This window comes from Mustela putorius, unplaced genomic scaffold, assembly GCF_011764305.1.
Source record: "Mustela putorius furo isolate JIRA1106 unplaced genomic scaffold, ASM1176430v1.1 tig00000196_pilon_pilon_pilon, whole genome shotgun sequence".
Classification (NCBI taxonomy): domain Eukaryota; kingdom Metazoa; phylum Chordata; class Mammalia; order Carnivora; family Mustelidae; genus Mustela; species Mustela putorius.
In genome coordinates this window covers 4,505,865-4,529,371 of record NW_025421310.1, presented here as the reverse complement: position 1 = coordinate 4,529,371, position 23,507 = coordinate 4,505,865, and the positions used below count along the sequence as shown (strand labels likewise).

Sequence of the window (23,507 nt, the reverse complement as noted above, 5' to 3'; positions counted from 1 at the left end):
TTACATCTTCCTGTCACTTTCCGCCTCCCTTCTCCTCCAGAGGAGAAATGACGGATGCCCGGAAATGAAGGTGGTAGCAGGCAAGGATCTTCGTGGTCCCGTGTCTTGCTCTCACTCGACCCCTGTCCCAGGGCTTTTGTTCTATAATTGAGATGAGACAGCTCCCTTCCGCGGGGGTGGGGGAGAGATGTGGCGATGGCATGAAGGTATAGTGAGGCCCGGGCTCTGCCTGGTAGAGATGGGGACACCACCACCACCACCCCCACCCCCCCCCCCGCCGCCTGGCGAGGACCAGGACTTTTAGGAAGCAAAGTGCAGGCATACAAGCCCCTCCTTGATTCTGGGGTTCCTTCCTCTGGAAAACTGCTCATCCCCGGGGCCAAGAGGGAGAGAAACAAAGACACAGATCAATTAAAAACCAGAAACAGTGGGAGATCACACACACACACACACACACACAGGTTTTTGTCCACCCCATAGATCCTGACTGAGTGCCAGGCACTCTGGCACGGTTTTCCAGCCTCAGGGCTCTGGACATCTGGAGCTGGACTGTTCTTTGGGGGCAACGTCCCTGACCTCCTCCTCCAGGAGGCCAGAAGCGCTCCCAAGTTGTGATGCGCCAAGACGTCTTCGGGCGTGGCCACATGTCCCCAGAGGAGCAGAGCCGCTCTGGGGGAGCACCTCTGCGCTCATGAGGATCGGGAGCACCTCTGGGCTCATGAGGATCGAGCACCTCTGGGCTCATGAGGATCGGGAGCACCTCTGGGCTCATGAGGATCGAGAACCCTTGCTGAGCCCGTTCTGGGGAGAGGGAGATGCCCGGAGAACTAGGAAACACCCGAGCAGGTGCGTCGTGCAGGACGGAAGCAAGGGACGCAGCAAGAGCCCTGAAGGTGCGCAGAGACCAGAGAACCCAGCACTGCAGGGCCAGACAGGGGCACAGATGGAAGCGGGGTACGCAGACTTGGGCTGGGTCCCGAAGAGGAGGCGCAGAAAGGCAGGAGGAAGGGCAACTGGTGCATCTCAGAGCTAAGCACCTGCAGGGGAAACGGAGGTGAAACAGAGAAACCTTTCCCCTCCGGCAGCGTCCTCGTCCTGACCCCACAGGCCAGCTCACGAAAGCCCTTCCGTGCACAAAGTCTCAGGAGCACCTCCACCCTTGGCACGCTCTCCCATCGCCCCCCTGATTGCGCACACCCTCCCTCCCTCCGCGCTTCCTGCCTCGCCTCCTTCCTCCTCGGGAGGCATAAAAGCCACAGTCAGGCACTGGGCCTCCAGAAAGCCCAGGAAAGCAGCGGACTCCAGTGAGGTGAGAGCAGGGCAGAGTGGGGAGGGTGAGCAAGGGGGAGGGGGGCACCCGGAGAATCGGGACATGCTGATGGGGAAGGCAGGGCAGGCATGGGCCAAAGGACAGCGAGGGGCAAATGTACCTGCGAACCTTGAGCCTGCGTCTCCGGTGCGCCCGGGTAGTTCTGGGGGGCCGTGTTTTGCCTGTGCGGTGTCCTGTCGCTTACCCACTTCCTTCATGGCTGTCCGTCAACCAGCGCTGTCGCTTTGCTTAGATAGACATGTTCCAGAGTGGAGCGCCACAAAATCGGCCATGAACTCACAAGTGTCTGTTTTACTTTTCCACCATGTATTTGAGGCAGGAGGACCCAGGCGTTAGTCTCTGTTCTGCACTAGAATATGGTGCACGTTACAGTTTGTTACAGGTCGGACAGAGGAAGACGAATCCTGCATGATCTCACTCCGGGGTGGAATCTGGAAACAGCAGCCACTCAGGGAACGAGATCAGAGGGGGAGTTGAGCAGAGGCAGGGCTGGCCCAGCACCCGGCTGTGAGAAGCTGGTGTGCTGGGGACGCTAGGGATGGCCTGGTGGCCACAGGGGACACTGCCATGTGTCTTTACAAGCTGCCTAGGAAGAGTAGATCCTGCAAGTCCTCAGTGCGATGAGAAAGGAGCTTTCGTCGTAACTAGACGAGGTGACCAATGTTACCCCGACTTACCGAGGAGACCCTTTCCCTATATCCACGGTAAGTCATTGTGCCCAGACAGTCGCAAGGAGATGTTTGCCAGTTGCGGCTATGCTTATGGCTGTGTCGACGGCGTGGGACTCTGGGCTGCGCGCGTGTGTCTGGATTCATCCCAAGTGTGTGTTCACTGCTTCCTGTTCCTCTGTAGAGCAGTTACACCTAATGACACTAAAAACACATGAACACCCTCGCCACCCTCTCTTGGCAGCATCCCGTAGCAACCAGCGCCTACCCTGCCGGCCCTCCGATGGCTCCCCCTGTCCGTCTGGTCCTGCTTCTTGCCATCCTGCTCAGCCTAGTGGAGACTCCCACCTCTGTGCCTGTCCGCCAGGTGAGACCTCCTGGCTTCCTCCCCACCTGCAACGTGCCCAGTCCCTGCCCTCCTAGAAGAGCTTCCTGATGGTCCTGGCTGAGCTAGGAGTCATGGGCTGTGGGGCGCCGTGGCCCCAGGTCGGGGTGCGGGCAGGCATGGGGTGGGACACCAGACATGGGGGTCAGGATGCAAAAATGCCCAAAGGATAAGATCAGCGTTGCCACGGTACAAAAAGATGCCTTTGGTGAGCTCCTGGTCATTCTGCGCTGTTTGGTCACCAAGGACTGGGCCGTGCCCCTAGGGTTTCTGCCAAGCCCTGGCCCACATTCAGGGAGCCCCGGCTGGGAGTGTGGGCTGTGGAGACCCGGCCGAATTTGGTTCCGTTACTTTTTAGCTGCATGACTCCTGGCAAGTTGCCCAATTAATCTCTCTGTCCCTCCGAGTTCTTTGTAAAATCACAGCGCCACAAGGGTTAACTGAGTTGTCCCGGGCCAGGTGCGTTAGCTGGCCCATTACCAGACCCTGAACATCCGGGCTGGGCACTCAGGCCGCCCCAGGTTTGGGTCCAGCTACCTGCCTTGGTGCCAGGGTTCTCTGCAGGCCCTGTAAGTTTCTTGGAGCTTGTCGGGACCAGAGCAGGGACTGGGCTGTCCCCCAGGCCAGGACCTGACCCCCCTGCAGGGTCGCATGCCCAGAAGGCATCCCCTCTAGGTTTTGCGGTCTACTGTTGCCATCTTGAAAACTTTTGTCATGCTTGAGATGAGACCTTTCATCTAAGTCCTGCTTGGAAGGGGACGCTGGCATGTGGAAAACCCACGGTGCTTATTAGTGGCTGTGATGGTCAAGGGAACACAGCCATTTGCCTGAAGACGTCCGGTGCTATGGCTGGGTTTGCACCGTGTGTGTGTGTGTGTGTGTGTGTGTGTGTGAGAGAGAGAGAGAGAGAGGTCTGCAACCACGTGTAAGCGGTTTTTAAAGCTCCCTCTTCATGCCAAGCTGCTACATTTCAGGAAGACTTCACTTTCCTCACTGGTGAAATGTGCATTAAGTGAACCCACTTGTCAGGCCCGTGGGAAAGTGGCAGCTGGCCCTGTGACCCCAGGCCCATGGGGTGCTCACCGCCCTTCCCGCCTGCCTGAGTCTCCATCTCTGGATCTCTGTCCAGGGACGAGGAGGCTGGACCCTCAACAGCGTGGGCTACCTGCTGGGTCCCGGTGAGTGTGCCCGCTCCCAGTGCCAATGACTCCCCCTGCGGCACAGGGAGGTCAGAACAACTCCTGGTGGAGGGGGACCAGGTGACACTCAGCCGTCACTTCCTCCTCTTCTGGGCCCCTCTGTCCAGGGCTCCCCGTTTCCCCGAAGGCGTTTTCACTATGTGCTACCAAGGGACCATTAAAGCCCTACATCCCCGTGATGCTCAGGGTGGGGACCACTGATGGTCCAAGGAAACCCAGGCCCCGGGGATCACGTGGCCAAGCAACGAGGACCTGGGGTTCATGACCAGACATAGGCGGGTTCGGCTTAGCAGTGGGTGATGCTGGGAGACAGATGCGAATCTCAGAGCCACAGCCTTCTCACCGGCCAGCTCGGAAGGCTGGCGGTCCTGCAGGTCTGGCAGCCATGCTCCGTGAGGGGAACAGTGTGTGCGGGTTGCTGGATTCCCTGTGTTACTGCTGTCATGTCCCAGACCATAGGCCCAGCTCTTCCCTCCCTTCCCCTGCCCAGTGCTCCACCTTCCCCAGAGCGCGGACCGCGGCAGGAAGAAGACAGCCCTGGAGGTCCTAGACTTGTGGAAGGCCCTTGGTGAGTGAGTGTGGGCTTCCTCTCCGCTTGCCACTGCTGCTCCGGGGACTTGGGGAAAGGCAATTCCTGGCTACAGGACACATCTGAGACTCCCCCTCCTTCCCGTCCACATCTCGAGGGAAAGAATCGTGCAGAGGTGCAGACAGCAACCACCAGTGGTGCGCCAGGAATGCAGCCTTGGTCCTGACCCGAATCTTCCCACTGTTGCCACCTACCAGGCCACTGATCACGTCCAGGGTGGTGTGTCCCCTGGGCACTCACGGGTGCCCATCTCTCTGCTGTGGGCCATCCCCGTGCGGGATGATTAGCTGTTCCCTGGCCTCCACCCACTAGGTGACCTTAGCATCTTCGGGTTGTGACAATGACAGATGTCCCTGCATGTCACCAGATATCGGGGGAGGAGGACAGAATGACCCAGGATGAGAACCCCTAGGTGCCACAAATGCCAAGGGAACAAGGGAACTATGGCCATGGTGCATGGTACAAAGCACCGACCTTGCCATTTGGCTTCGTTCCCAGATGGGCTCCCCCATCCCCGCCCTCGGCGGGCCTCCAAGAGGAGCCTGAGGGAGAACTCTGCCAAACCAGAGACTGCAGGTGAGCACGGGAAATGTGGAGGACACAGACAGGAGCCGGGGACAGGAGCGTCCTCGCCATCAAGGGCTGACTCGTGGCCCATGCTGGCCTTGATGGCTCCTTTGCGCTCTACCCCTCCGTCTTGCCCCCACCTCCGGGCCCAACACATGCTTCCCAGCCAGTCCCAGACGTTTCCCCACAACCTGGCACTGATGTGATGACCCCACTCCCAGACCTTAACCTACCAACTATCAGCCCCTCAGCTTTAGCTGCAACACTGACCGCAGAGCCTCACTCCCAGCTCCGACCTCCGTCTTTATTTGCAGCCTTGGAACTCTTGGACCCTGTGCCCGTCTCGACTCATGCTCAAGCACGTTCTTCTACTCCCGTTCTCAATTCTGGCTTTCTTAGAACACAGGGTCCCCATCCACTCAGCTGATGCCTTAGTCTAGAACGTTCTGTTTCTAGAGCTTTGCACGGCGAGATCCTTCGCATCATCCAGAAATCATTTAGCCGGCTCCTGCACTGCTACCCCTGACCATTTCCCTGACACGAACCTCCTGTTCCTCTGTTTTTGTCATCCTGTCTGATTCTTGTCCTGACGTCTGTCCGCAAGTGTGTCTTCTCTGCATCCTGTGCTCCGCTCGTTGTCTGTCTGCTCCAGAGAATCCAAGCTCCACGTGTTAGGGACCTTCTACGCCTGGCTCCCTGCCTACACACAAGGAATGATGCATAGTAGGTGCGTGGAAAACATGCTGAAGGCACGAATCGAACTATCCAAGGCAGGCTTCCCACCCAGCCATGACCTCAGTCCGTTTAGCTTGCCTTCCTCTGGCTGCATCTTTACCCCAATTCCCTGTCCTTCAGTTTAACCCTGGTTTTGGAAACGAACACCAGGCTTTCATTCCAGCGCCACTAACCCATCTGGAAAGCACAGACTGGCCATCAGCCAGTGCTGGATGTGACACACACCAACCTTAGCTACCCTCCCAGCTCTTGAAAATGCCCATCTCCACTACGTGCCTAAATGGGATGGAAAAGGGAAATGTGTGGGTAGATGAAAAGGAAGGGAGGGAGAGCGAAAAGGAAAGAGAGAGAGAGAACGGGAAATGGAATTGAACATTGGACGAACCAAAGCTGTCTTCCTCTCCGGTTTCGTTCCCAGCCTGGGCTGGTTTGGATGATGGCGGCGAGTTTAACCATTCCAAATTCGCTTCTTTCTCTCCCACAGATCTGGGCCAGTTCAGCGAGAAAGCCCCCAGGGAGGGCGATGCCCAGCGGTCCTAGAGATCTCCAGACCTCTGCTCCGTGTCCTTCTGTCCAGCTCCTCGTGAACCCCTCCCTGTCTCGCTTCCTCCACTGAGACTAAGATCCTGAAATTAAGTCCCTGAGTCTCATGCAGGGGAGCGTTGGGAGACTTCTTAAAAGTCACCAGACCGTGGCAGGTTTCACTGATTTATCCTTGAATAAGTAGAAAGTGTTGTTAACAAACCCAAGAATGAAATCTGGGGCCATTTAGGAGAGTTGGGATAACGAGGGAATATTTCTGCCATTTGTGCGAAGTAACTGCCTTCTTTCAGAACCATAACACGAGCAGACTAATATGGTATGAATGTCCCATTGCATCTAAGCCTCTACGATGTCTGCTCAGAAAGATTCTGCCAAGTAGCGGGCTTGCCTTCCCTCGTTCCCCCACCCCCGCTGGGCATCCTCCAGCTCGAAAGGGGGAGGGGTACCCTGGAGCAGAGTGGAGAGAATAAAACATTTCTTTGCAAATGGTCCATGATTTCTTGTGTCAGCATGGGAATTGGTGGCAGCGGCCAAGTTGCGGCTGAGAGCATCAGCTGTGGGGTTTGGAGACTCTCTTCTGTTGGAGGTGGTGAACCTCGGATTCTCTCACGAGAAAGCCTCATGCAATTCCGGTTTCTGCCCTCTGTCCACCTCTGGGTACCTGACCTACTCTCTGTTCATTAGTTCATTCGTTTTCAAACTTTTACATATTTTGAAGCTATGTTTTGTCCTCATATAAGTTTATACATTTTGCAAATTTCTGGAGGGATCTTTTTATCATCAAGTGATGCATTCCTTGGTCCCTGTTGATGCCTTTTGTATTTGGGCCAATCTAGGGGGTCACATGTCTGGTGCCTTGATGACCGTGGGTAGGAGGCTGAGGTCAACTGGGATGGTTGACCCAGAACCTGCATGGTAGTCAGGGCTCTGGCCTTATTATCTGGAACATTCATCACAGCCAAGCTGCTGTGACAGGGATCCCCCACCATGGAGCAGCTCAAATGAGAACCATTATCCTGTGTTCACAGAATGGTCTAAAGGAGGCGGTATGGGGCTGGCAGGAGGGCTCTGCCATCTTGGGCCATGAAGCTTCATCTCTGGGTCAGGAAGGCAAGCCTCATCACCTCCGTGCATGGGATTCTGACATTCCTGGATCTCCGGCCGTAGGCAATCTAATTAGAAATCACATTTTAACCCCTTAGTGGCTTTATTTTTTTTTCCAAAGATTTTATTTGTTTGTCAGAGAGAGAGAGAGAGATCACAAGCAGGGGGAGTGGCAGGCAGAGAGAGAAGCAGGCTCCCCGCTGAGCAAGCCGCCCCCCTCGCCCTCCTGCCCCGATTCGGGACTCAATTCCAGAACCCTGGGATCATGACCTGAGCCAAAGGCAGCCACCTAACTGACTGAACCACCCAGGGACCCTGCCATTAGCAACTTTAAATCACAGAATGAGAGGACAGAGGCAGCATAGAGACTCAGGGACAAAAAAAGATCTAGGCCTGCCTTTGAGGATCTCACGAAGGGAGAAACCAGACAAATGCGTTGGCAGGTGCAGGGTGGGGACAAGGTTTGAGAGCAGCAGCACAGGGACCAGCCCTCTGCAGGGCTCCTAGCCCCCATCAGTAGGGGTGAATTTCCAGCACGTGGACAGAACCAGGGATGAGGGCAAGGAGTCTCCAACCAGCTTTGGGAGGACAGGGACCACTTGGGATGCTATAATCCCAGATGGTGGTGAGAACCAGTCACATTCTGGATGTAGTTCAAGGCAGAGCTGATAGGACTCCCCAGCAGACTTGGTGTGCGATTTGAGAAAGCAGTCGAGGCTGAATCCCTACTTTTTGGTCTATGCAATGGAGGGAGGGGGTCGCCCTTGAAGGTTATGGGAAGCGTGCAGGGGGCAGGTAGGAGTTCAATCTGAGACCCGGTGAGCGTGAGATAACTACTGGTTATGCAGCTGGGGGTGGGGCGTGGAGTTGGATGTGCAGATCTGGAGCTCGGAGGAGAGGGGCAGACTGGGTGTATAATTTGGAGCACTGTCAGTACTTAGATGATGAGAAGAGGAGAGAAGGGGTCTAAGGGCAGAGCTCTGGAGACTCAATAGATTGCTGGTCCCAGTGACATTCAGAGACAAGGGAGAGAACAGGAAGTGAGGTGGGGTTAAAGATGGCGGAGGCACTTGGTCGTTGGGGTGACAAATTCACGGGTATGTGTTCACGCAGTGTGTGGCAGAGGGTTGAGAGAATGTCATGGGGCCAAGAGCACGGGGCATGGAAATATCCCAGAACTACAGTAATGGTAACATCAGAGGCAGGAGCTCAGCCCTCCAGGGAGGGAGGGTGAATGCCTGAAGGACATTCAGAGGAGGCTGAGAGTGAGATAATTTTCCTGGGAGAAGACATTTCAGGAGCTGGGAGGCAAGGGGGTATTGCCATAGGGGAGAGCCAGAGTCAGGTTATGCCTGGGGGCTGGGGGCTGAGGTGTAGCCTTCTTTTGGAAATGGACAAAAACATAAGTAAAGGATATATTGAGGCCAGCCCTTGTGGCCCCAGGACAGATGATAAGTCTGAGAGCACGGAGGTGAGGGAGAAAGGATGGGGTCCTGTCCACGTGCTGGAAATTCGCCCCTACTGATAGGGGCTTGGAGCCCTGCAGAGAGAGCTGGTCCTAATGCCTACTACGCTGGGCTCATATCGCAATATATTCATACCACGAGATTCCCCATCATTCATCTTCAATCCAAAAGTCCTTGTATATCCCGATGTAAGCCAGGACAGCTTCCTTCCTGGAGCGCCATTGGTACCCAATGGTCCGACGGTCCAGGATGTCGCTCACTCCCCAGAGCGACTGTGGCATCAAGAGTCCCGTCGCTAGACGTCACTGCTTACTCCATCTCCCGGCTTGTGAAGGAGAGGGCTGATGCTGGAAGAGACTGTGCTCTGCCCAGGCTCTGAGCACAGCTCAGTTGCCTCCTCCCTCCCCCCACTGCACAGCTAGGGCCACCAAGGGCCTCTCCCTGCTCTGGTCTTTGCTTTGTAGACTGTAGGCTGTGTGCAGAGTGAGGGGGAGGCTGTACCAGAGTCCTAGAGCTGCCCCTACACCTCCCCTACAGGAGGCTGGGCAAGCGGGGTGGGTCCTTGGAAAAAGAGAGGGATTTCCTTCCAGGAGCAAATCACCCTCCACACGTGCTGGCGAATGACTGAACCCTAATGAGTGGAGACAGTTGCCTGCCCAGAGATCAGAAGAGGGACCCACGTGAGTAATGAGAGGGGCTGTGGTCGCTCCTTAATCAAGTTTCCCTGAAGCATGTGATTCTTGATTGATCTCAGGGTTGTGAGTTTGAGCCTCACGTTGGACGTAGAGATTACTTAAAAATAAAATCTCAAAAAAATTTTATTAAAAGAAACCTTTAAATTGTGACAAATACATGTAACATGAAATTTACCAATTTTTTTTGAGGTTTATTCACTTATTTTAGAGAGAGGGCGCCGGTAGAGGGAGGGTCAGAGGGAGAGGGAGAAGCAGACCTGCGCTGATTGCTGAGCCTGACTTGGGGCTCGATCCCAGGACCCTGAGGTCAGGACCTGAGCAGAGACCAAGAATCAGATGCCATAGCCAACCGAGCCACCCAGACAGATGCCCCTGAAATGTACCATTGAAACCACGTTTCAGTGTCCAGTTCAGTTACGCTGTGCAACCATCCCCACCAACGCGAGAGGGCTTTCCTTCTTGAAATCTGAAACTCTGCCTGTGTTAAAGGACCACTCTGCAGGACCCCACCGCAGTCCCCTTCCTGTCTTCAGTCACTACATCGGCCCCTTTGTGCCTAGATTATCTCACATAGCATAACGGCCTCAAGCTTCTGCCCCATCCTGAGAGGTGACGGCATTCTCTTCCTTTTAAGGCTGAATAATATTCCATATCTCTTGGTGCTAAAAAATCCTGGTGAAGCCCCACCCTAACCCAAGTAATTCAGACCAAATGACCCGAGGGTGGGGCAAAGCCCTGGGGGGTTCATTTGCTCTCACTTTTTCCCATGAGTGCTGGCTGAGATCCTCAGGGGTCGCAAGGGCTTCCTTTTACTCTGGTGTCCACCGGGGGGGCTTAAATTTGGGGCCAGATCTGAGGTTTTACTTGGTAGGATTTTACCAAAGGGGGTGAGATTTGGATTAATCTGTCACTGAGGGCACTGGGGCTGGAAAAGTTCGGTCTCTGGCTTACAGGGCTTTGCCAGCTGGTCCGCTAGAGTCAATACCCCTCTTCTGGCGTTCAGCCTCGGCACTGCAGATGTTTCGGTTGGGATCATTACTATGTGGGGCGTTACAGGGTGTTGAACAGTTCCCTGGTCTCTACGTACAGGACAGCAGGAGCCGCCTCTCCCCAGCTGAGATGAGCAAACATGTCTCTGCATATCGCTGAGGTGCTGCAGAATCACCAGAACTGAAAAGCTCTCCTGTCGTTCAGGATACTAACTCATGGGGCCAAACGAGGACACAGCTAATGTGTTTATTTAGTTTTTAAAGACTTTATTTATTTATTTTGACAGAGAGAGATCACAAGTAGGCAGAGAGGCAGGCAGAGAGAGAGGAGGAAGCAGGCTCCCCGCTGAGTAGAGAGCCCAATGTGATGCGGGGCTCGATCCCAGGACCCTGAGATCATGACCTGAACCTAAGGCAGAGGCTTAACCCACTGAGCCAGCCAGGCACCCCATGACACAGCCAATGTAAAAAGTCAACAAAGAATATAAAAGCTAGATTACAGCTACCTTCAGAAATGGGGTGTTAGAACTGGCGTCCAAAGGAATAGAATAGAAATAAACACAAATCAGCAGCATGAAATAAGAAGGTAAAAAACTTTTGAATTCAACGAATATTAGTTAAGAAAAACATGCAGGAGCTGAACGAACACGGCAGGTGGGAATACAGCAGAGTGGACACAACAGAAATGAGAGAGGAGGAACAAAGCATCAGAGATGCTTCCAGAAGCGAGAAAGTACTAAGAGGCCAGGCCCTACTTGAGGGGAGCACGATAAGGGGGAGGAAGAAATATTAGTAAGAAATCAGGAAGATAACTTTCACACATTTACAGATGAAAGAGCTCTTGGACCCGTGGTGTTCTTCAGGCTGAACAGGAAAAATCTACAGCCGGTCACAAAAGAATGAATTTCAGAAAAGCCTGAAGAGAGAGAGACACCCAGACCACTTCTGCAGGAAGGCTCACATGGCTCTCCGGGGTGACACAGTGTGGACGACGGAGCAGCAAAGACCTTCCAGGAATTGAAGGAAAACAAGGTAAATCTATCATTTTCTATCCCGGCAAATGTTCATCCTCATGAAAAGCACATTCTCGGTTATACGAGGTCATTTACAGTCACAGAAAAAATGAGGTCTTAAGAAAGTGCAGAATCCTGGACATGTCATCTGTTTGTGAACGATCTGTCTGTCTGTCTGTCTGTGTGTCTAATCTGTTTATCAGTATTTACATAGCATTTGCGGGGCCAAAGCTGTTAACAGCCCTGTAGGGGCAGACAGAGCATTCCAGACCATGGAGCATGACCGAGGGGTCAGACTCCCAGAGCAGAAGCGTGCCAGGCTGCTGGGGAGAGGGCTGAGGAAGGAGAGCATCCGCAGGTCAGATGCTGAAGGCCTCTGGGTGCTGAGAAAGGACAAGGTTTCTCCTCCCCGTGTTCAGCAAACCGTGGGTCAGTTCTGAAGGGGGTACTGCTGTGTAAGGCTGGGGTCAGGTCACATGGTCCAGGGCCATGGGGAACGCAGCCCTTAAGAGCAGGAGGGCAGAAAGGACCACTGCGGAAGCAGCTGCAAAGGTCCGGGTCCCGGAGAGATTAGAAGAGGCACCAGTGAGGGGGCGAGAGGTCGGGTTCTGAATCAGATTTAGTGCCGGGTCTCCCATGCGCTGGTCTCAGGATGAAAGGGACGAGTCTGGGTGGGCAGAAAGCCCCCATTGTGCTTACGAACACTCTCAGGTTTAGAGACTCCCTTGCGCTCCAAGAATCATGCAAAGCCAGGAGCCTTCCGATTCCTCTGAAATGTTACACAAAAAAGTTCACGATCTGAATGGATTGGTTATGATTTGATGGACACTGAGAGCTTCCAAAACTGTAACCCAGATCCGCCCAACCCTGATTAAACTTCACTCGGTAACAGGCGGACCCACTGTTACAGCTTTTCAGGATTTGTGAAAGCTAATTCAGGGGAACAAGCAGGTCTGCAGAGAAGCCTCAAAACCACCTTCCCCACCCTGGGAGAGAAGGAAGGCAGAGCCGCGTCTGCGTGCTTCTGTCTGGTTTCTGCTGTTTGTATCAAAGAGTAAATTGATGTATATAAAATGGGTGATTTAACCCAGTTTGAGCAAAGCTTGAAGGCATTAATCGCAAGACAGTGAAAAATATGAGTTAAAAAATCACGAATATTCTTACGTATCAATAATTATTTGTCATTTTTCAATACCTTAGAATTAACATGTCAGAGCTTTCCTTGAGCTATATTTTTTTTCCGAAGATTTTATTTTTTATTTTTTCAAAGAATTTGTTTGACAGAGAGAGAGAGCACACAAGCAGGGGGAGCAGCGGGCAGAAAGGGGGGAGAAGCAGACTCTCCACTGAGCAGGAAGCCCAACTTGGGGCTCAATCCCAAGGGAACCTGGGATCATGACCTGAACCAAAGGCAGACGCTTAACTGACTGAGCTCCTCAGGCGTCCCCGAACTAAATAAAATCACCCGTTTGATACCAGCCTCCCAGCTCTGCTCATGTTCTTGGCTTGACGGGTTGGTGTTGCCCTTGGCATTTAGGAAATACTCACTCGGCCTGCAAAATGGATATGATGTACTTTCCTCTACTTGAATGCAACCTCTGGCTTTCTAAACACCTACTTCCCATGCCCTGCCTTGTCAGCTCATTTTAAATAAAATCTTGACCCAAAGTGCTTAACTGACTCCTTTGAACGCTTCAGGCATAGGATAAATAATTCAGTAGACCAGGAAAACCAATATTGTTTCCAATTTATTTTATTTAAAAAATTCCTTTTTTTTAATTAAAAGATTTTATTTATTTATTTAACAGAAAGACAGAGATCACAAGTAGGCAGAGAGGCAGGTAGAGAGAGAGGGGGAAGCAGACTCCCTGCTGAGCAGAGAGCCCGATGTGGGGCTCGATCCCAGGACCCTGAGATCACCACCTGAGCTGAAGGCAGGGGCTTAAACCACTGAGCCACCCAGGTGCTCCAATTCCTTTTTTTTTCTCCTCTTGATGGAGTTTCAGTGGGAAATATAATCCACACGGCCACCTTAAAGTGGTTCATTCCACGGCCTTAAACTAATCTTTGGGCTGCTGAGGTAACTGGAATTCTGGGCTTTCTCTAGCCCTATATAAGCGGCTGTGTGTTCAGCACAGCTCTGTGGGAGAGCCAGTCCTAGCTGGAGGAGGCTCGAGGCAGGACGGCGCAAAGACGCGAATGAGGCAAGTCACTGGCTGGGGATGTCCTTGGGTGCTGGGAACCTGGGATGTGGATGGAGGTTGGTGCCAGGAGGATTTGGGTCTGCATCCACTACACATTTGCTCCGAGGTCTTGTGAAAGCAAGAGTTGTCCTATATATACCCCATAATTAACTCTGAATGGTTGTGGTGTGATTTGACCCCCCAATATGTCAGGTTTGTACTTTGAACCAGGGGTTTTCAGCCTCTGATGGTATTTTTGGCCAGGTGATTTCGTTGTTGTTGTTTTGTTTTGGGGAGGGGGTTGGGGGCTGTCCCGTGCACTGCAGGGTTTTTAGCCGTGTCCCCCCACCACCTGCCTCCCCCATGCCCGGGTTGTGATGACCAAAAATGCCTCCAGATGTCGCCCAGTGTCCTAAGGTGCCAGGGGAGTAGGGCAAGTCACCCTTGGTTGAGAATCATGGCTCCAAATGTTGGTCATGCCATTGTGTAAAGACGTGCCAGGCATGTCCTCTCTGCATCCTCATATTTTACCCTCAGACAGGGTAAGAGGTGTGTTTTCTCATCCCGTGTTATGGAGAAGGATGATGGTCTCCCGAGAGCTGGTGGACTTGCCTAACAGCTAATTAAAGCTACAACATGGGATCGAATCAGCGCTGAGCTGAGCAGGCTTCCCCAAGGAGCCGAAGTAGGGGAAAAGGTTGATTATTGCGGGTTTTAGGCAAATGTGTAGAATTCGCCTTGAATTCTGCATGGTACATGCTTCTCCTGAGGTTTCTGAATGCCCAACACCGCTGCTTAAAAACACATTGCTGGGTGTTTGCTGTCCACAGGGTAAAAATCAAACCTCTGAGTATGGACCTTTTTTTTTTTTTTTTTATCAACCTACTAGACCAGCCATGATTAAAGCCCCTCTCTCGGGGCTCCTGGGTGGCTCAGTGGGTTAAAGCCTCTGCCTTTGGCTCAGGTCATGATTCCAGGGTCCTGGGATTGAGCCCCGCATCCGGCTCTCCTCACGGCTGGGAGCCTACTTCCTCCTCTCTCTCTGCCTACTTGTGATCTCTATCTGGCAAATAAATAAAATCTTCAAAAAAAAAAAAAGCCCCTCTCTCTACCTGAGGACCAAGTGGCTCTCAGTGCCCTGCCGAGTACCCCCCAGTCTTCCACCCCATCCTCAGGTTGACCGTTGGCCTTTGAAAATTTCAAAGAGCATTCGATTTTTAATCCATTTTCTTGGATGAGATTAAGTGTTTAACCCAAAGAGAGGGAGAAGAGATTAACAGATCCCCTGGGGGTGGGTGTGGCCAGGGAAGGGGGAGGGACAGAGTTTCCTTTGGGCATGGGATGAGTGAGTTTTGGAACCAGACACAGATGAATGTTGTAAAGCATTGCAAATGTGATAGTGCTGCAAACTTGTGCGTTTTAAAAGAGTTGAAGTGGTGAGTTTTGTGTTGTTTGTATCTCACGACAGTAAGGAATATTTGTTAATCCTGTTAGGGTTCTTTCGAATCCTCTTCCTGGAACAAAGCAATATCCAGGGACCAACAAGGAAATGTGTCTGGGCACGATCATAGATTAATACTTCCGATGTCCCCACACCACATGAAATTCTCAGGTTGTAAATATTTCTCTGTATTCTGCAGAATTTTAACTAATACAGTTTTGCCATGGAGGTTGTCCTGGTGGAAAGATAGAAAGACTGACATTGTTAAAATTCAATTATAGGAGGTTTTAAAAAAAAAAAGATTTTATTTATTTATTTGACAGAGAAAGAGATCACAAGTAGGCAGAGGCAGGCAGAGGGGGGGGGGAAGCAGGCTCCCTGCTGAGCAGAGAGCCCTACCTGGGGCTGGATCCCAGGATCCTGAGATCATGACCTGACCCAAAGGCTGAGGCTTAAACCACCAAGCCACCCAGGTGCCCCTTAATTATAGGAGTTTTACACGTAGTTATATATAATTTATAGTCAAGGATGATATTGTTTCAACTTACAGATGAGAAAACGGAGCCCGCTTCTGTACATTTAGAGCTCAGAATCTAAGGGCCCTTCAGACATGTGAACCACCTTTTACTATAAATGTGAACATTGGAAAAATAATAGTGGGGTTACTTTTCACAGAATTAAATACTGGATGAGTGGGGGACGGTGTTAGTGTTGGGGTGAAGGGTTTGGAGGGAAGGGGGTGGTAAGAAATTAAACCAATCTGGTTCCTCCCCCCGCCCCACCCCACAGACCTGAATGAACGGCGCGTCTGTTGCTGAAGAAAACTGGAGTCAGTCCCTTTAGGTGGCTCTTAATTAGGCACCAGCTTCGAGAAAGTCTGCAGAGTCATACCGGAAAGTTCTCCGGTCGATATGGCTACAGACCAGAACTTCTCAGGGGGTCAGGAGAAACCCCAAGGCAGCCCGGAGACAGAGCTGCCACGGTCTGCTCTGTTGCAAGGAGCCCTTGACGGGACACAAGACGATGACTGTGAGACGTGGCACCTGAGCTTCAGGGCTTTCACCAGCTCGGAGACGTCAGACCCCCTTGAGGACCTGAGGAGGCTTGGTGAGCTCTGCTACCTGTGGCTGCGGCCAGACCTTCATACCAAGGAGCAGATCCTGGACGCGCTGGTGCTGGAGCAGTTCCTGATCTCCATGCCCCCGGAGCTTCAGGTCCTAGTCAAGGAAAGTGGTGTGCGGAGCTGCGAGGACTTGAGGGACCTGCTGAGAAGCAACAAGACCCCCAAGACATGGGTGAGCAGGGCCTTCCTGATGGGAAGGGGGAGCTGGTGTGGGAACTGCAGGTGCCCTTGGACTGGAGAGGACATGGGGGCTTTCTTGGTCAGTGGTTCCTGCTGGGAAGACGGTTTGCCACTCAGGAGACCCTCGGCAGTGTCTAGAGACATTTCCAGCTGTCACGACAGGGAGGAGAAAGAGGTCACTGGCATTTGATCGGTTTCAGGAGTCTACGAACTTTACTGTCACTCACCCTGCCCGACCTCTGGTGGGGACAGCTGCCTAAGGGGCATTCCAGGGGCTCCAGGAGGAAGGAGCTGGAAACCAGTTCAGTCCGTTACGTTTGCAATTCTTGATATCGCCAGAGACCCTCTTAAAAGTGGTCCTACTTGGGTGAAGTACCTAATGAGCTATGTTGCCATGGTAACTAGAGTCCTGGCATGACCCTGAGGAAGGAAGGGGGCTGGGACAGCAGGCTTTCGACTCCACGAGGGTCTTTCAAATCTACTAGTGACACTGAGATGGACCAACCTTGGGGCTTTCCTGGGCATCGTAGTGTTAGCGCCATCCTTGATGTCAAAGGCAACCACCCCCAGTTGGGAAAGTCAAAAACAAAAAATCTCTGGTGGTTGCCGGATATCCCTCCAGCTCACAGGTATGACTCTCCAGACCAGGTTAAGACCTTACATGGGAACATTTTCCATCGTGGTGGTTGGCGTGCACCTGTAGGCTTTGTAGAAAAAGCAAGAGTCTGAGGGATCTAGGAGGGGAATGGGACCTGGTGTAGCAACAGCCATGGGGAGATGAGCTCTGTAGGTAATCTTGTAAGTGGACAGGAGGGAGTTAGATCCAACATGGCAGTCCTCCTTGCCCTGAGCACTCCGGGAGGTGATGAAATTCTCCAGGGGTGAGTGGAGAACGGGAATTATAAGCTTTCGACAATGTGGTGGGAAAATAGCCATGGGAACTGGAAGATGGTCATCTGGAATGACAGATAAGGGGATTCTTAAGACAGGCTGAGTGAGATGTAAGCCACACGTGTGACGTCTCAGCGGGGCCTGGTGTTGATTTCTCACTGTGCTCCACCTCGAGTGCTGAAGTCAGGAGTGGATAAAGCATGCCTTAGGATGACTCTTGAGGGCTGAGTATTAGCTGAGGTGGTGGTTGGGACATGGGGAGGTGTTGATGTTGATTAGATATTGTGGCTAGGCCGGTGGTTGTCCAACACAAGAGGGCGGGTAAGTCCCCTACCACCTTGGGAGCCTGCCTTTGAAACCAGTAATTCCAACAAAGTGTGAGTGTGCAGTATCTTCATTGAGGGAGCCTCAAAGCTCCGTTCTGGTTCAAGTGAGTCTGATCTTGGTTGACTCTTGCCCTCACAGACCATAGTCACCTTACAAGGACAGGAATTTCTTGTACGAAGTTCAGATGCTCAGATGGCTGGAGCAGAGGTCAGTGACATGGACCTTGTGGCAGACTTGTCCAAGAAGCCCCGATCTTCTGTGAGTGAGACACATCCAGAGGACAGCGAGAAGGTCAGCAGAGAGCTGCAGAATCTGCCAGGAGTCAACGAGCCGTCAGCCGGGCAGGTGAGTGTGAGGCCCTTCCCGATCTCGAGACAGCGGTGGCAGAAGGTACTAGAAGTGGTGGTGGGTGTAGCTGTGGAATAACTGGGACAGTGGCAGAGCACAGAAGTGCACCCATTGTCCCATCCCCATGGATGCATCGAGCCTGTAGACATCTCTGAGCTTCTGTGGAGAAGGAAGACTCCTCAGCCTTTGTCCCTCTGCCTAAGGGAGTAGTTCTCACCTAGAGTCGTTTTTGTCTCTAAAAGACTTTTGCAAATGCCCCAAGACCATTTCAGTTGTCAGAATGCAGGTGGGGTTGGAGGTTGGGATTGCATCGAGTGGTCAGAACCCAGGGACGCTGCTATGATCCCACAATGCACAGGAGAGCCCCAAACAGGGATCATCCCACAAAATATCAGTAGTGATGAGCAGCGACACCTGGACCCAGAGCCACCTTGCTTCCCGAATTGGCCAGAGGAAGCCAGGTGACCTGAGAAGTGCTTAGAGAATTAAGCGTAAGGGCTGTGACATGTGGACATGATTTAAAGGCACGCTGGGCATGATTGATGAGAGGGAGTGATGAGTGGCCCAAAGGAAGTGTGGGCACATCCACAATACTGTCATGTTGAGAGAGTTGGTGTCTCAGATTAGGGTGATGGGCAGGATGGGGAAAACAGGGATGAGAGCCTCCCATGCCCCAAGTTAGGCACGTTGGCAACTACATGTGTTTGCCTATTGCCAGGCACAGAACGTTCTCCTGCTGGAGACCATTCCTAGAAAAGGTGTGCAGGAGAATCTGAGACCCAAGGGGAACCTGAAGGAGAATCTGATGGAAGATCTGGAAGAGAGGACAATACTGAAGTTCCAAGAGCCTCAGCTTCTGGAAGGTTCTGGTGAGCCTGGAAACTGGGAATTCAGAGGAGGTAGTGACTCTTCCTCAGCTGGGAAGTGGGGGTGGGGAACCAGCACTGACATCTCTTGGGGGAAGAGAGCCCTGAAATACCAATCCTTCTCTATCCCTGACTGTCCTCAGTGTCCTACGTACAACCCTATCCCAGGTCCATTGGTTGATGGGAAGTTCTCAACCCACAGCGGCCTTTGGTCCAAAGGAGGTTGGTATCATTGAAAATGCTCTTTGTTAAGTGTTGTGTGTTAATCTTTCTTTCAACAGATTCCATGAAGGCAAAGGGTGGAAAGAATCTCCAAGAAGGAGCCCGTATTACAGACGTGCACGCCAACAGACCCTCCACCCACGTTTCAGAGAGACAAATTTCCCCTCAGAGTGAGAACAGAAGAGATTCTCAGAAAAGCCCAAGAAATCCCAAAAGAAGAAAACTGGACAACACCTCTATTTCCGAAGAAGTACCTCAAGGAGGGACCCCGTATTTGGACAAAGGAGAAGTCTCAGCTCAACCTGTGTCCAGCTCGGTCCATCCTGTTGGGGGAAAAGCCACGGAACAGACACCAATGGGACAGACACCAACCGTGTGCAGCATCTGTAAGAAAGGGTTTCGTTATAAATCTCAGTTTCGCATTCACTGGAGGACACACACGGGAGAGAGGCCATTCAGATGCGATTCCTGCGCGGGGACGTTCACGCAGCCTTCAGACCTCCGCGTGCACCGGCGAATCCACACTGGGGAGAAGCCCTACTCCTGCGAGCTCTGCCACCGGACCTTCACCCACGACTCCACCCTTCGGAGCCACCGCCGGGTCCACACCAAGGAGAAGCCTTACGCATGTGCGGACTGCGGGAAAGCTTTCAGCCACAAGGGGAACCTCAACGTCCACCTTCGCACCCACTCTGGGTTGAAACCCTACACGTGTCCCGAGTGCCACGGCACCTTTCGTCAGCTGGGAACTTTCAAACGCCACCAAAAAACCCACATGAAGTGACTTCCTGACGATTCCGCAGACAAGGCGACCAGGTCCAAGTCCCTTCCGTCCCAAGAAGGAGGTAAGGGTGGTTTGTCCCCGATTTTGGAAAAATGACAGGACATCTCGAGCACTTACAAGGTTTCCGGACACATAGCAGCTGTCCTGTGAACGTTAATTATGAGGATCTTGGAACGATGATGTCTTCCCTATTGGTTTTCATTTTCCGTCTCATCGTGTCTCATTGTCCCATTGTTGGAAGCTTTTTGGTTTATGTTGCTATTCTCGCAATGAAGGCCAGTCTTATTTTCGACATTTCCTAATAAAATTGTTGCTGCAGATTGTCTTCCTGTTATCCTTTATTTCCTTATAAGGTGGGATGGTCCAAGTAGGGTGGCCAGATTATTTTTTTTAAGATTTTATTTATTTGACAGAGACACAGCGAGAGAGGGAACACAAGCAGGGGGAGTGGGAGAGGGAGAAGCTGGCTTCCTGCTTAGCAGAGAGCCCAATGTGGGGCTCGATGGGGGCTCGATTGTAGGACCCCGGGATCATGACCTGAGCCGAAGGCTGACGCCCAACGACTGAGCCCCCCAGGTGTTCCAAGTGGCCAGATTAAATAGGAGATAACCAGTGAAGTTTGAATTTCAGACGGACCCGATTTAAGTATAGACACATTCTGATTTATTTATCATATTCCTGAGCAACTTTAAAAAAAAAATAAAAAGAGGGCACCTGGGTGGCTCAGTGGGTTAAAGCCTCTGCCTTCGGCTCAGGTCATGATCCCAGGGTCCTGGGATCGAGCCCCACATCGGGTTCCCTGTTCGGCAGGGAGCCTGCTTCCCTCTTTCTCTCTCTCTCTGCCTGCCTCTCTGCCTACTTGTGATCTCTGTCAAATAAATAAATAAAATCTTTTAAAAAGAAAAGACATTTTTTTAGAGCAGCTTCAGATTCACAAAACAGCAGAAGTCCAGAGATTTTCCCAGAGGACGCCCCGCCCCTTCCCCACACAAACACGTCCTCCCTTACCATCGTCTTCCCTTACCACGTCCTTCCCTTACCGTTCTCTTCCCTTACCTTCCCAGGGCCAAAAGTGATGAGGCCCTGCTGATGTCATTGTCCCCCAAGCCTAGGGTTGAGGGGTCACTCAGTGTTGCCCCTTCCCTGGGTTTAGACAAACGCAGGTCGGGGACCCACTGTGAGGGTCTCGCGCGCGGAGCAGTTCCTCGGCCCTAAAATCCTTCCGTGCTTTGCCTGTCCGAACCGCTTTGTATTCTGCACCATGAATCGTTGCTAAGTTGGGTGACCTGTCATTTCCCACAGGACTCCAGAAGCGTTCGGAGCCACTGGTTAGTAGGTCACCTTAACTGAGGTACACAGACATCGCCTGGAGGCTCTGTGAAGCCGGCAGTGAAGGACGCACACTCCGCTCTGGGGCGGGGCCTGGGAACCTGCATTTTAAGGAACTTGAGTTTCAGAATCCATTTTCTTGACCACCTGTGTCCCACAGCATTTCCTCTATTAACCTTGTGTGTTAGGATGGCACATCTGTCTACTGGTTTATTAACGCTCAAAGGCTGGCACTTGACTGATTTCCTTGCTTTCCCTGTAATACCCCATGTCTCTACGCCCCCCTCCACCACCATCAGGATCCCTCTCTTTCTGCCTCCTTAAACTCAGACTCCTTGGTAGTGAGTTTCTCTGATCTTCTTGTTTTTGATGTCCCGAGAATCTGCACTTTTAAGAAATCCCCAAGGGATATGGATGCTTCTGCTCTTGGGAGATTTTGAGAAAAGCAGATTTTGGATCCAGTAACCTTCAGGGCTCTGAGTCTGTCCCTTCCTACATGGGGTCCATTTACAAAAGTCCGGTTTCCAGGGAGGAGGGTTTAAGGTCCTTCCTGGGGCAGGTGCCCAGTACGCGACCCAGTGTACGCATGCAGACTCGCGTCTCTTCCAGACTTGAGGCCCTGAGCAGTCTTGGAGCGGAGTCCACGAGGCCGTTCTCCGTCTTAGTGATGAAGCCTGATTTCCTTCACCAGACCTAGAAAACGTCTTCCTGGGACACCCTGCTCATGTATCTTAATCATAGGGATGCCCACCAGTGAGCCTCACCCAAAGGTTCTTTGCAGTCCAGTTTCCCAATCTGGCAGCAAGCTGGAGCCAACTTCAAAAAAAACCAAAAACAAAAAATACACAAAGAAACCCCACAAAAAACCCAAAATACCCCACCTGCGCGTGGGGGCCACACCTAGAGAGAAGGATTTGGCTGGTGTGGGGTGTGGCTGGGGCACTGGGAGCGTTACAGCTCTCCCGGGAGATCCCAGCGTGTGGAGGAAGAAAACAGGATGAACATTGCTCTGTATTCCCACAGATCCGCTTCCCCGGCCCCTCGGGTATCTCCATGCCTCCAGGACAGAGTTAGGATTCGGGAAGGGGGGTAGTGGGTCAGGGATGAGTAACCTTTCCTAACCTCTGGGTGTGGTCCTCCACCAGCCGCGTCCACCCGGCTGTGATCCGTGTTAGAAGTTAAACAGCAGGGCGCCGGGGTGGCTCACATGGTTGGGTGACTGCCTTCAGCACCGGTCATGATCCTGGAGTCCAGGGATCCGGATAGAACCCTGCATTGAGCTCCCTGCTCAGCAGGGTGTCTGCTTCTCCCTCTGTACCCCCCACTCCTTTCTCTCTCTTAAACGAAAAAATAAAATCTTTTTTTAAAAGAAATTAAATAACAATCAGGCCCAAACCTACTGAATCCGAAGGCTGGGGGTGGGCTCCTGCCCTCCTTTGAAAGAGGGATTCTAAGACATTCTAAATTCTAAGACTCTCCAGAAGCTGCCCCTTCGTCATTGGTTCTTACGCTGGCAATCACCTGAGTACAGTTTTGTTTTGTCTGTTTTTGAAATAACTATAGGTTCACAGGAAATTGCAGAAATAGGACAGGGAGATCTCCTGTATCTTCATCCAGGCATGTCAAAAAGTGCCCAAAGCCCATGTCTTTCAACATGTAGAGGGGACAGGAGGTTGGAGAACGCAGGTATAAGGACACACATGTTTTCACTTCTTCCAGGCTGTTTCCATCTCAGCGGCCCACTCGGGCCTTCTCCCCACATCGTGTCACTAAAACAGCTCTCGCCAGACTCCGCAGTGATTTGGGTCCGTCAGTCAGCAGCCTATCTTCACTTGTCTAAGTCCCACCCTGTGGCCCGAGATGGAATTAGCCATTCACACCACCGTGGAAACCCCACGTGTCCTTGGCTTCCTCTTCCCTAACTGGCTTCTCCCCTTCTCTCTCTGCCACACATCCTCCTTTTCTCCCAGATTTCTGAATAGTGCATGCCTCTGTTATGGGTTAAAAAAGAAAAAGATTGTTAGCATGAACAGCAGTTTGAATTTTATTAAGATGTAGACATTCATCATGGGGGTAATTATAAAATACAGGGACAATAAGATGCTTATTAAAAGGATACTTCCAGGGACGCCTGGGTGGCTCAGTTGGTTAAGCAGCTGCCTTCGGCTCATGATCCCACCGTCCTGGGATTGAGTCCCACATCGGGCTCCTTGCTCGGCGAGGAGCCTGCTTCTCCCTCTGCCTCTGCCTGCCATTCTGTCTCGCTCTCTCCCCCTCTCTCTCTCTGATAAATAAATAAAATCTTTAAAAAAAAAAAGGATACTTCCAATATCCAGAGACATGAGTTGTTAACATGCTCGATTTCTTTCCCTTTAATAATTTTACTTCCAAGTCGCAGGATTGTACTGACACTCTCATAAATTGGTAAAGTTATGTTTCTCTTTAATTACATACTTATTTGTTAATTTATTTTGAAAAAAAGTATCAAAAAAAGGAATGCCTTATCATCTCCCAGAAATGGGATATTGAT

General features: G+C 52.0%; 2 protein-coding genes across 2 annotated transcripts; both read left to right on the top strand.

The window, feature by feature from the left end:
* Positions 1-463: 463 nt before the first annotated feature.
* LOC101673280 (galanin like peptide) lies at positions 464-6,502 on the top strand. The gene is made up of 6 exons (XM_013048082.2): positions 464-1,309; positions 2,243-2,365; positions 3,513-3,561; positions 4,073-4,150; positions 4,670-4,747; positions 5,958-6,502. Exons 2-6 carry the CDS (start codon positions 2,282-2,284, stop codon positions 6,011-6,013), a joined length of 345 nt encoding a protein of 114 aa, XP_012903536.1. The 5' UTR covers positions 464-1,309; positions 2,243-2,281; the 3' UTR covers positions 6,014-6,502.
* Positions 6,503-15,818: 9,316 nt separating this feature from the next.
* On the top strand, positions 15,819-19,830 carry LOC101688657 (zinc finger and SCAN domain-containing protein 5B). Its single transcript, XM_045077261.1, has 4 exons — positions 15,819-16,202; positions 17,567-17,773; positions 18,495-18,645; positions 18,924-19,830. Exons 1-4 carry the CDS (start codon positions 15,819-15,821, stop codon positions 19,646-19,648), a joined length of 1,467 nt encoding a protein of 488 aa, XP_044933196.1. The 3' UTR covers positions 19,649-19,830.
* The last annotated feature ends 3,677 nt before the right edge of the window (positions 19,831-23,507 follow it).